The 14,438-nt window shown below is 33.8% G+C and overlaps 1 protein-coding gene across 5 annotated transcripts in view; it reads left to right on the top strand.

Moving 5' to 3' along the window:
• LOC129983809 (uncharacterized) overlaps positions 1–14,438 on the top strand; it is a 173,075-nt gene that overhangs the window by 73,973 nt on the left and 84,664 nt on the right. For all 5 annotated transcript variants that reach the window (XR_008785456.1, XR_008785457.1, XM_056093453.1 and 2 more), the window contains exon 9: positions 6,384–6,565. Coding sequence is in view for 3 of the 5 variants with exons in the window: in XM_056093453.1 (XP_055949428.1) it covers positions 6,384–6,565 (182 nt within the window). In the remaining 2 variants the exon portion in view is untranslated. The remainder of the gene's footprint in view (positions 1–6,383; positions 6,566–14,438) is intronic.

The raw sequence follows: 14,438 nt of genomic DNA, 5'->3' as shown, positions 1-14,438 counted from the left end.
CCATTTTTCGTCTGAAACGCTTGATAGAATCTCTGTCTTCATACTCGTGATTTTCGAGAACCAAATAACCATCTTAAATACCGTCTGGTGTACATTAAATATGCCAAAATTAAACGTCCTCATGGTAGTTTGGGGTGGAGGTGATATCTGATGTGTAGGGATTGCAATACCGGTATACCGGGATACCGAATACCGGTATTTTGAGCCATTTGTACAATTTTGTAATACCGGTATTCACAAGTTTAAATACCGGTTTTTCGGTATTTACTAGAAATTTTTTAAATTGTCTCCACAATATGTTCAGGGATCGCAAACATAGTAAAATTGTATACGTTTTTGTTTTTATGTCTCCCTAATGGACGAAATTAATTAGCTAATTAATGGCTTAATTAATTGCTTAAATCTAAATTAGCGAAACATGGATTATCCCTGAAAAAAGATATAGTATCCATAACGACTAATGGAGCAACAGTTATGAAAAATGTTGGAAAGTTGATTGGTGCAAATCAGCAATTGTGCTATGCTCATGGAATTCAATTAGGAGTAATAGATGTATTATACCAAAAAAAATAAACAGAAGAATCCAAATGCTGTGGATATAGAAACTTCGGATTCCGACATTGAAGAGAGTAAGAGTGAGAGTGATATTGACAATGAAGATAATGACAATGTAATTGTTGAAGAAGATATTGCTAATGAGGATGAAATATTAACCCATCAAGAATTGCTTATTATAATTTATAAAGTTCAGAAAATTGTTAAGATATTTAAATGTTCCCCTAAAAAAAGGATATATTACTAAAATATATACTAACTGAAAATAAAACAGAATATATGTTAATATTAGATTCTAAAACACGTTGGAACAGTTTACTCCTAATGATGGAACGATTTTTGAAACTGAGAAATCCAATCCAAAAAGCAATAATCGACTTAAACCTGTAAATTAATTTTTCAGATAGTGAATTCGACTTAATATCCAGAACTATATCGGCTCTACTTCCAATAAAACTGGCTGTTGCGGCATTATTTAGGAGAGATTTTAATTTATTAACAGCTAATGCAACAATAAATTTCAAGTTTCAGTCATGAAAGAACAGCACATATCACTATCTGAAGAATTATATATTACATTGAAAAATCGCACAGCAGACCGGCATAATAAAATAGAAAATGTCTTATGGTATTTACATAATTATAATGATTTTAAAAATGAAAATGAAAAAGAAGGAAAGAAAATAATTCAAATATGATTAAGTTTATAGTAAATTTTCTTAAAATTTTTTACCCACAAACCTATCCAAATTCAGAAAAATTCGGTTCAGTTATCGAAGATTATGATGATACTAATGTCGATAGTGAAAAGGAATTGTCTCTTGAACAAAAATTAGAATTAGCGATAAATAAAAAAAATTCAACGAACCAAAATACAATTCAGAAATAAGCTATATCCAAAACCATCCGACGAGAAATTGATGTATTTGAAGATGAGGGATTTATAGGTAAATACTTGGAAAAAGTATATCGTGCATTGCTAACAGTATCACCAACTTGCGTAGATGCCAAAAGAGTGTTTTCGACAGCTGGTAATTTTTTACACAAAATTACTTTTCAGGCTTAATGACAGTACAATTGATGCATTATGTATTTTAAGATCACATTTCAAAAATTTGTAATAGTATCACAGACTGAATAGTGATATTTACACTTTTTTTGTGATTTAAATAAATAAGTTGTTCTTTACTTTTTTGTGATTCTTTCTATACTGTTATAATTTATAAGTTACATATTATTTTTGATATTTACACTCTCTTATAAAACTGGCAAATAAAACAAAGAAACACCTGTATTTTCTTTCTTTTTCTAAAATTTCTAATACCGGTGTTAAAACCGGTATCCCGATATTAAGATCTAAAAAATACCGAATACCGGTATTGAAATTTTGGTCCGGTATTGCAATCGCTACTGATGTGATATGGTTCAAAATTGATGAGATTTGTCTCATAATAGCTCATGCGTGGCCCCTATATAGATAGACAAATAAAATAAAATTCTCTTTCTCATATTTTATTGCAATTATTTGATGAAATTGAAGATCCCATGAAATGTATTGTTGCAAAACTGCAATTTGCTTCCCTCCGCAGTTAGTTCTTCTTAAAGTAAGTAATTTCAGAGATAATTCTAACGGATGCTGAATGCATGCCTGATCAATGAGGTTTCCTCCCCCACACACACTTGACGACAAATTTGGCGTCCATTTAGAAACTTTGACCAAAAAGAATGAAAATAAACGAATATACGGGAATTTCGATGGTATCTCTATTAGGACCTGAGACTTGTAGTTCATTATAGATTTTTCCGATACTCTGTCGCGAGAGTTATGAAAGCGGAAGTGCCCCCACCATAATTATTGAGCGAATTCTCTCCTTGGAGTGTTGATCTTTGGCGTATACGCTTCGGCTGTGTTTGCCATTCGTTTTTCACGCTTTCTTGTGGAATAAAGTATCGTTATTCGTTCTTGAGCTTATCGACTTATCACCGTACACCCATCGGACGAATATTAAGTAATAGTATCTTTTTCTAAAGATACTTTGAGGTACTTTCAGTAATACGTAGTAAAAGCATTTTTTTCACACTACCATCTTCAGTAGTATTGAAAAATTAAATGATCTGCAATCACTTTGAACAAAATTATGAGCAATTGCACTCACTATCTATACTTAATTCTTTGAAATTTTTTAATGCTTGTAAAGTGAGGATTTTTCCATTCCTTCTATTTTGCAAAGTGTACCCGCTGGTGTGGTGTGGCTTGGAGAGGTGGGTGCTAGCTCAAGTGTCGTCCTCGTCATCTGACCGTGGTTCAAAATTACGAGGTCCGTCCCAAAATAGCCCTAGTGTTGCTTTACAACCGGCATTAATATAACTAAACTAAACTAAACTAAAACTTTGTAAAGTATAATTATTTCCTTCAGATTAGCACTCAGTAAATTGTTTCTTTAAAAAAAAAATCTAATTTACTTTTTTGCTCATTTATTTCACTTTTAATAATCACACAAATGAAACACTTTAGCATTAATTTGCTTATTGGTTTAATACATTAGGTAGTGCTGTTTATTTTAGGAATGTTTCCTGTTCGCAAATCTTTAAGAGTCCTTAAAGCACTTCTATTTACAAATTTCGGGAATTTTTGCTTCGAAGCATAAATTTTATGAGTGTCTTATTTTTAATTTATAAATTAAAAGCTTCTATAATGCGATGTGATACTATATAAGTTGTTGATGTATTCTTAAGAATATGTAATATTACATCCTTTTGCTGCTAGTTTCACGGTAAAGAAAGAGAGTTTTACAGATATCTGTAAATTATTCCGAAAGTGGTCTACCCAATGACTCCTGACCTTGGCGGCTATTTGGCGAATTACTGATTGCAAAGTTGGTGATGTGGCGATATTTTCGAAGATTTTGACGACAAAAATGATGGATTACGGATATTCGAGAATCTAGGAGGTATCTCCGTTAGGATTCGAGATTAGCAGGTTATTTTAAAACATTCCAACATCTGGTCTATAAAATATGGAGACGCATAGGCGAGAATAAGTCAGCAGTTAAGTTAATTAAATTCTCTTTTTGAATTATTAATGTTCAGGGAGTTCTCTCCGTGCACTTTCTGCTGTTACGTTTCTTTAATAACAATTTGTTGCTCATATGCAGCTGATTTCTACAAGTGATGTTTTGCATTCTCTTCGTCTGTGTTTTGTTATCTGTGTTTCACGTTTTCTTCTAAAATGAAACGTCGTAATTCTTTACTGAGTCTGTTGAACTTTTTCACCCAACATCCATTCTAAAAATCCATCACTACCACCAGCCTAAGAAAAGAAAAATGCAAGGTTCATAAAAGTATTTCGGGAAATCTTCTTCGAAACGTATTAGCATGAGAAATATGCTTCAAAAATCTGTGCTTGTTTCTGGATTGATCGGAGTATCTTGCTCTTGCGATCTGCAATTATGGTGCAGATTTCTTGATCAGCAATTAACGGTGGCACAAACCAAACTGTTTGTTGCCCCCGTTATGTTTAAAGAAAATAATAAAATTCTACATGAAATTTAATACATAAATTTTTAATAGTAAAAGGAAAGAAATAAAATTCATAAAGCTGGCAGTACGTGAAACGAAGATTTATATTCGTGATAATTAATCCTATAAAGAGCAAATTAGAGAAGATTTCAAGAATAAACAAAAATTAATAAAAAATTGCCTCTAAAAATTCTTCTTCCCATTTTAAATTAGAGCACTTAATGACTCTTTTTAGAGTGCGCAGTAAGTTAATACAAACACATGCTTTGGAAAAAAGTTTATGTGTCAATATCATTTAACAGAGAAGTATATTTATGGTATGTAGAGATTGTTTTGAAAGATAAATTGAATCTGTAATAGCTTAATAAATGAATGATGCCTCTAATGGACGCCTCTAAATTGATAAGCCAAACTTTAAGGATTGGTAAGATACATATAAAAAAGAATTTTTATTATAGTAATATGAAGCCAGAAATAAAAAATAATGGCAAAAAAAATCGAAATAATGAAGAAATAAAACTCTTCACTTACATAATTTTACAGTAAGTGCACAAATGTACCATCACCAACATGATACAGATCTGACAGCGTCTAATAAAAGATTGGTATTCTCTTTCGAAAATACCAGCTGATTCACGAGCAATTTAAAGATTTTTGCAATGAGGTCCTCATCAAAGTCTATTGGAATCTGTAGGCACTATATTTTTCCGCCTTGCCTGTACTTACACTTACTTGTTCCACCTACACTTTTCATTTATGACCTCATATTCCTAAACAAAAAATGTATCTTTATATGTATTTTATCTACCTCTAAAGTTTAGTTCATGAATTCAGAGACACCCTGTATATCGAATATTGACTGGGAATCTTAAGCAGCAGTTTTATCGTTAAAAAAAGATCAATTTTTACTGATGCATTAACGGGAATGAATAATGATCACTTCTTTAAATTAGTTTAAACTAGCATATCGGCCTGTTTAGAAAACGCACAAAGAATATTTTGGGACGAAATTAACAATTTTGGAATGTTCTCAAATGGGATAAATCAACTTCCGCAACACAGTAGTGGTGTAAACGTTTTTCTAGCAGCTAGAAATCCTTGGGACGAGCAGTTATATTCATAAGATTTATAAATAAACCTGCGTTCAGAGAGGAATTTTATAACATATGATTTGATGCATCTAATTATTTTAGTAATTAGTTTAAAGTGATTTTTCTCGTTAATGAGATCCTTAATTCCAGCAGAATCTGAAAATATTCAGACTCTTAAATTATTATTCTGGGAAATTGATGTAATTATTGAATAAATCGTTTACTTAGTATTTGTTATATAATTTAATTCATGTAAAAATGCGGCATCCATAAACTAATACGCAATGATTTGTTTTAACGGAAACACTATTGTATTTAAATATCGGTGAAGGAAAAGGAGTTAATACTGAGAAAAATAACTTAGACCGGTTCATGCCATTAGAATTAAATTATCAGTTGGATAAGAAATGCACTCATACCAGTTTATTAGATGCTAGCTTTTACCCGCGACTTCGTACGCGTGGAAATAGATTGGAATTTATAGCATCAATGGCTTTATCTTTTGTTACTCCTGCGCATGCGTGAATTTTGAACGCCAATTGGGCAACACAAATGTGTGAATTTTCTACGCCAGTTGGGGTAACGCAATATAGTTTATAAATTTTTAATTTACTTTATTCTGTTTTATTTTAATTCAAAAGTACTTCAGAATGAATCCGAAAGATCGATTAATTAACAATGCTTGGTTTTAAATGTATCGATCACTAAGAAAATAAACAGAATCGTTTGAAATAATAGTCAAAATCATGTTAAGCCTAATTTCATTGGCGTGGGGAAAAAAACAAAAACCCGAAGCTTTACTCATTTGGCGATTTTTGGCGGGAAAGTTAGTTTTTAATTAATAAACAATTAACCACTCAATTAAACGGAATAAATAGCAGCCTATGTCCTCTTCCAGACTATAATCTATCCCTGTGCTAAATTTCATCCAATTCTGTTAAGCCGTTCTGGCGTGATTGACTAACAAACATTCATCCCTCCATCCAAACTTTCACATTTATAATAGTAGTATAGATTAATGTTTAAATTATACTAACTCTATATTGTTTAATTCCAGTATCTCCTATTCCTCTAGTCAATATCTGATTCTCATATTTTTATAACGTTACATCGAATTCTTATGATTTTTTCAAAATATTTATTAAAAGTATACTTGAAGAATAAAATACGGAATGCCCGACATATTTTTTCCCAGCGTTTATCCGCCATTATTTTCAGGATCAAGAGGGTGAAACGGAGAGCGGCAAGAAGATCCGACGCCGCCTACCACCTGTTCCCTTGGATCAGGAACCCGTCCCCGTGCGCAGGACCAAGGACCGAACAAGAACCCTCTCCATGGGTGCCATGCCCCTCTCCTCTTCCGCTTCTGACCGGCCTTGGGAGAGAAGAATTCCACAGAGGTAGATCTAAAACTTATCTCTGTTGGCAAAATCCCCTTTTCCTATAATAAACCTACAACAATGAATAAGATATCAGTAAATAGTAATTTCTGAATTTTTTTATTAATTTCTGACAAACGTAGTTTACATTAAAAAGCACATCTTTTTCTTAAAATTAAAATAAAAAAAAACAAAAAAAAAACGGTGTCTCCAGGCTATCATGTTTTCTTGCACTCATCGCGCTCTATGCTCTAGTAATCGAATAAAAAAGAAATATGGCCGCTTTAACATCTATGTTAGCATTCTTTCCCTCAACTTATAATAAAATACATATATGAATAATAAGGCATGTATGGATAGTAACTAATTTCTGACATACTTAGTTTAAGTTAAAAAGCCTATTGTTTATTTAAAATCGGAAAAAACGTCGTGCCTCCAGGTGGTCATGCTTCCAAGCATTATTGCACTTTGTGATGCAATGGCGGAATAAGAAAGAAGCATATCTGATTAATTGTGTTGTATTAGAATAAACAACGTATTTTCTACAGCCTTTTGACACAGCATATTCCGTTTGCTTTAAAACTCATTGTTTGTACGATGATATCGGAAAGGAGTTGTTCATTGTACAATTATTTTGCACGATAAAGATACTTTTATTCCTGTTGCATAAAAGTATGATAAAATGCATTCGCCAATATGAATTAAATATTTGATATAGTAGATCAGAAAATGATTTATTAATAAAATTCGAAGGAGATGAATTTTAGTTATATTAACGTCCTGTTTTATAGTAATTACAAGCCTACTTTAAAATGGACTTCGTAAAGTTGAACTCCGGTCAAATGAAGAGGTCGGCACCTGAGCTCACATTCTCTCTCCTCACTTCCTCATTGCACCAACGAGAGAACGTTTGATTCATGACATTATATTTAGTGTCCGCAAGATCTTTATATACAGTGGTTTTAAATGGAACCACATCTTAACCTTTTTCATTACTGAACCGTGCAAATTGTATATTAGCTGGCCGATTTCTCTTTCAAATAAGGTACAGAATTTGAAACGAATTATCATTAAGGATGTCCTCGCTTCACATCTTGCACCCTTCCTTTGGATCTCCTTGATACACATCCTGTTTCCTACGTTTGAAACAGAAGCCCGCCTGTATAGAATTTGCACTACTGTTTGGGCCTAGTTAGCAGTGAAAGAGAACTCTTCATCCCCGAAGTTAGGAACTTATCACTAGGCCATCTGAAACCTCGACGGAGATGAACACATAAGATAGTTCGATAAGAAATCGGCAAATTTTGTCGTTAAAAAAATGCATTGAAATTAATTAGTATCCTTATATATATGCAGCAGGATGTTTGTTTTGAAATTGAATCTTCATATTCATATTTATAACTAAATAAAAGCTCAACTTATTTCCGTATATAATAAAATGATAATGGTGCTATGAGATTTGAGGGCAATTGGCAGGATAGAAAGCTTAGAATAGACATTTAAAGGAGAATAAATTTAAAAAACAGGGTTAAGCGAAGATATTTAAGAAAATAAATGCTTCGATGCCAGCACAGTAATCCATGAATGTACCATTTCATGCCTTTACTTATATTTCCTTTATATAATTTTTGTTACCATTATTATTATCTTTACTGAGTAACAAAAATATTCCTTGTTTTACTGCTTTATGTATTAACTTTCCATGGACATTTTTTTATGCTTGATTGCTAAAATTTCGGTATCACCAAATAATTGCTTTTATATGTTGCTCAGTTGTGAAAGGATATTGATTACACAAGCACTAAATTTATGTCGATAGCTCTCACATTATTAAAAAATCACAACACAAGAATAATTTTGGACTCTTTTTCCTTTATTCTGGCCATCATTGGTTAGCAGGCGCAGCCTTGCTACCGCACACACACTCGCCAACGCTACACGATACACTGAAGAGTTTTTCCATTTTGCCGCAAGAGGGCAGCACAGTGACAGGTCGGAACATACCGCCCGCCTTGACATAATGTTGTCAACACACACACACAAGGAAAAACTATGGAATATCACAATTCAATGCACAATGCTGAATAAAAACACACAAATTCAGATTTTAAACACTACACATTACAAGGTAATAACATTAATCACACAATAAAGAACACTAATATAAGATTACACATCAATAGGTAAAATACAAATTTTTGAAATGGCTCTTTTATAAACTCCAGATTGAGTTTTAACTTTAACAACTCTGACCCTTTTATCTTCACTCAGATAACACTCAATTATTCTACCTAATGCCCATTTTTGAGGGGGTAGGTTTTCATCTTTAAGAAGCACTAACTCATTGATTTTTACATTATCTTTTTCTACCTTCCACTTGGACCTCTGTTGCAAATTATTAAGATACTGTATATGCCATTTTCTCCAAAACATTTGAATTAATTTTGTCAGTTTTTTCCAATTGGATAATCGATTGTCTTTAACTTCGATTAAATTTGGCTCTACAACAGTATTTAAGGATCTGCCAATTAAGAAATGAGCAGGGGTTAACACGTCATACACATCGGTATCGGACGACAGAGGTGCAAGTGGTCTAGAATTTAGAATTCCTTCTATTTGCGTAATAACTGTTAGGAATTCTTCATAGCTCAGTTTGGAATTACCTAAAATGCGTTTGAAATGATATTTAAATGCTTTAACTCCACTTTCCCAGAGGCCACCAAAGTTAGGTGCTCTAGGTGGAATGAAGTTCCAATCAATTCCCTCTGTTGACAAATAACTAGCAAGACTATCGTCGGGTTTTACAACTAAATTGTATAACTTAGAAAGTTCCTTATTTGCTCCTATGAAGTTTGTCCCGTTATCTGAAAATAATTTCGAACATAAACCTCTTCGAGCCACAAATCTCTTTAAACACGCTATGAAGGCATCTGATGTTAAATCAGTGACCATCTCGAGGTGCACTGCCTTAGTAACTAAGCATACAAATAAACAGACATACACATTATGATAAGTGCCTTTTCTTTGATGTTTATATTTCACAAGAAATGGGCCACAAAAATCTACTCCAGAGCAATTAAATGGGAAGTCAGGAGTCACTCTCTATTTCGGTAAATCGCCCATCAATTGTTTAACTCCTATGGGTTTAACTCTGAAACACTTAATACAATCATGCACTACTTTCCTACACGTTGCCTTACCTTGAACTGGCCAGAAACTTTGTCTGACATAATGTAGTAAAGCAGTAGGGCCTAAATGAAAATATCTTTTGTGAAAGAATTCTATAATAAGCTTAGTTAATTTATGACCTTTAGGCAAAATAATTGGGAACTTACAGTTAAAATTTACATTACTATGTCTTATTCTGCCATTGACTCTTAATACACCAACCTCATCTAAAAAGGGGTTTAAACATTTGATCTTACTTTTGTCAAGAACAGGTTTATTTTTATTTAAACACCTTAACTCTTCTGAAAATTCCCTACTCTGGATTTCCTTTATTATGAAGGTTTCAGCCTTTCTAATTTCCTCTGTTTTCAAGGGACCCAGTCTCCTTTCAGTTGGACTCCTCAAGTTGTGGAGAAATCTGAAAACATAACTTATTACATGCAATATTTTAGTATAACTATTACTACAATTAAGAATATCAGTAACACATGAATTGTTCAATGTAGTAACTAAAACACTTTCACAGTCAACTTTTTTGAGTTCACAGTCTACATCGTCCTTTATCACAGTGTCAGAGATTTCTCTGCACGGATACTCACTGTCTTTTAGAAAGGCAGGGCCTTCCCACCACAAGTTACTCTTGAGCATTTTGGACGGATTTACACCACGACTGATAAGATCAGCTGGATTATCACCTGATGAAACATGTCTCCACTGCTCCCGACACGAAAGGTCTTGAAGTGTGGCTACACGGTTTGCCACGAAGGTTTTTAACTGGGACGTCTCTTTTTTAATCCATGACAGCACAATCATACTATCGCTCCAGTAATAGGTATTGGACACTTTCAATCGAAGAGCCGACTGGATACGCTGCATCAATTTCACCAGCAGCACAGCAGCGCAGAGCTCCAATCTCGGGATCGTGAGCTTCTTCAGTGGAGCCACTCTGGATTTACTGGCCACCATCTTGACAACAACCTCACCAGCAGGTGTTTGGGATTTGCAGTACACAACAGCTCCAAAGGCAGCTTCAGAAGCGTCGCTGAAACCATGAAGCTCTATAGCTTCGACGTCGGAAAATGGAAGAATACATCTGCTCACCTTGATGTTGTTAATGCACTGTAACTCGGTTGAAAACTTCTCCCATTCACTATGATTTTCAGGAGGAAGCTGATCATCCCATTGAAGATTCAGAAGCCACAATTTTTGTAGAAAGATTTTCGCTAGTGAAATCACAGGACCAAGGAGGCCCAGAGGGTCAAACAACTTGGCTATTGTGGATAGAACTGTTCGTTTAGTATGAACATCCGTTGAAGTTATGGACACCTTAAAACAAAAACAGTCATTAGTATGGTCCCACGTGACACCTAAAGTTTTGTTATCACAGTCTGCAAAGTCGTAGTTGCATCCAGAAGTGGTAGACAACTGAGGATGATTGCCTCGCCATTTATGCAAGTTCATGCCAGCTCGTTTTAACATGGAAGTGAGCTGCTGTTGCATCTCTATGCATACGGGTAAAGTCTTAGCACCAGATAGCACATCGTCCACATAAAAATCTTTCTCAACAACGGGTGCTGCAAGGGGAAAATTGTGTCCCTCATCCCTTGCAATTTGAATTAGCGTTCGAGTAGCTAAAAATGGGGCACTAGTAGTACCATAAGTAATTGTCGACAGTTCAAACGTTTTCACTGAACCATACTCACTGTCCTTCCAAAGTATTCTTTGTAGGTTTCGCTGACTGGGATGAATGTAAATCATCCTATACATTTTCTCAATGTCCGCAATAAATGCATATGGATGTTTGCGGAATCGCATCATAATTGAAATTAAGTCCTCCTGCACAATTCCCCCATTAAATTGTAAGCTATTGAATGATGTTCCATTCGTGGTTGCACTAGAGGCATTAAATACTACACGAATCTTAGTGGTCATTTTCTCTCGTCTATATACTCCATGATGGGGCATGTAATACACTGTTTCTGGTTCTGTCTCATGCGTCACGTCTCTCATATGTCCCAACTTTTCATACTCATGAATAAATTCTTCATACAATTTTAAATAAGTTTTATCACGAGATAGTTTACTCCAAAGTGAATTTAAACTTTTTAATGCTACACTTTTAGACTCGCCTAAACAACTAGGTTCCTCTTTAAGTGGGATTGTGACTACATATTTTCCACTAGGCTCTCTATAATGAGTTTTAACAAAATGTTCCTCAGCGATTTTTGCCTCATGGGATTTAGGGGTCTCTAACTCAACAGTTTCTAGTTCCCAGAATTTTTTCATGGTATTGTTTAAATCTTCATCAATAATTAACCCACAATGAATTTTTGGGGAATCAAATTCCATTACACTACCGCAAGCCAAAAATCCAAAAACACTATTTTGAAAAAACAACTCAGCATTTGATGAGTAGATTTTTTCTGGCCTCAACAAATGATAGAACGATTTAGCACCTAGGAGACAATCAACTTTTTGGGGAACCATAAAATTATCAGCCAAATTAATATTAGAAGGAATTTGTTCTTTAACACTTAAATATTTAACTGGGGTTAACTCAGTGATTTTATCTACAACAAGAAACTCAAAATTTTGCTTAAAGCTCTTATCAGCATTTGAAATTTCAGCTTTAATAAATTTGGTAACAGTCATTGAGGAATTATTTAAACATGAAATTGTTACATTTATTTTTTCTTGTTTTAACCCTAATCTGTTTGCACACTCCGAAGTCATAATATCGGACTGACTTCCTACATCCAGCAACCCTCTAACACATTGCAGATTCCCAAATTTATCTCGAATATAAAATTTAGCCGTGCTTAACAATACAGTTCTCATTTGTTTATTTTCAACCGTACTCGTAGCTGAAAATGTCGATTGCACATTTTCATTTGTTGCGCAAGAAGTTGGATAAAAGGAATTAACTTCCGGGTTTAAAGTTGAACTTTCCCCTTTATTAACTATGGTACTAGTTTCGTTTTTACCACTCCCACTGAAATGATCAAACTCTCTGGGATAATGAAATAACCTATTATGAGGTTTATTACAAAAGCAATTTCTTGCAGAACACTTTTTCACATTGCATATTGGTGAGAGGCATTTAAAACATAAGTTTTGGGATTTCACAAATGCAACTCTATCACTAACAGAAAGTTTTTGAAATTCCTGACATTTAAATATTGAGTGGTTGTTCTGGCACATAACGCATTTAGAATTAGTATTCGATAAGAACACTTTAGAAACATTTCTATTACGATTCTCAAAATTTCCTTTACCGAAATTCCTTTGCTCATTTTTATTCGTAACGAATGCGCGGGAAAACTCAGTTTTGGTTCCGGTTTTAGAAGCCACAAATAAATCACATTCTCTACTTAATTCCTGCACATTAAAAACAGATTCTCCTTGTTTAATACTGATATGACTTTTTAAATCTTGAGGAAGAGTGCTAAAAATCTGATCAGAAACCATTAACTCACACAATTTAGAAAAATCATTCACATTACGAAGTTGAATGTAATACTCAAAAACAGATCTAACTCTTGAAGCAAATTGCACATAATTTTCTGTTGGCAATTTTACTGCACTTTTAAATTGTTTTAGACATTCTTGATAAGTTGGTTGAAATTGTTTTAAGACAATAGATTTAATTTATTCATAGTCACTCAACTCTTCTTCTTTGATGTAAACCATTAAATTGCCAATTCTATCCCCTAAAAGATTTAATAAAATTTCCGCTTTAAATTTATCACTGACTACTTTTGTTTTGAAAGCTTTTTCGAGCGAATTGAAAAAGAGATTAAAACATTCCGCATTTTTGGGAACAGGAATCGTCAAAACTTTGATACTCTTAATTAAATTCTCTAAACTAAAACTCTGTTCATTATCTCTAAGCTCACACGATGAGGATTTGAGCTTTAAAAGCTCTATTTCTTTCTCTACACGCAAAAGCGAAAGCCTTTCAATCTCCAATTTTTGTTCTAATGAACGCCTTTCGTTTTCGGCTTGATCCGAATTTTTACTTCTTTCGTCTGAAATCTCTTTAATTAAATTTTTCACAACCTAAATTCTTTGCTTATAAATGTCACTATTCTCAATTATACTTATCAAATCTACAACTTTAGCGGAAGATGCAAATTTAATATTTAATTCCGTACACAAACTCTTTAATTCGTCTTTCTTCAAACTAGACAAAGACATAATGAAAATTTAAGTAATTGAACACTTACCCACAATAATTATCTTTGAGAATTGGGACGAGAGAATACGCGAAAACACAGAGAACAGAAACAGAAAACACCACTCAAGCACAAGTTTCGTTTCCTAAGCCTACGCTAATCCACTTCGCATATTTTCACACACAAAAAAACGTAATCCATCGCTGATCGCTATTTCAACTCCTCCGAGACGGACCATATGATTACACAAGCACTAAATTTATGTCGATAGCTCTCACATTATTAAAAAATCACAACACAAGAATAATTTTGGACTCTTTTTCCTTTATTCTGGCCATCATTGGTTAGCAGGCGCAGCCTTGCTACCGCACACACACTCGCCAACGCTACACGATACACTGAAGAGTTTTTCCCTTTTGCCGCAAGAGGGCAGCACAGTGACAGGTCGGAACAGATATTATACTATCAATATACTATATTTTTTGTTGTTGCTGCTGCTTATGTCACTTGTCATAGACAAGCCCACTGATGTAGTAAACTATTTTAAGCCG

Source organism: Argiope bruennichi, chromosome 9, assembly GCF_947563725.1.
Source record: "Argiope bruennichi chromosome 9, qqArgBrue1.1, whole genome shotgun sequence".
Classification (NCBI taxonomy): domain Eukaryota; kingdom Metazoa; phylum Arthropoda; class Arachnida; order Araneae; family Araneidae; genus Argiope; species Argiope bruennichi.
This window is presented reverse-complemented; position numbering and strand designations above follow the sequence as displayed.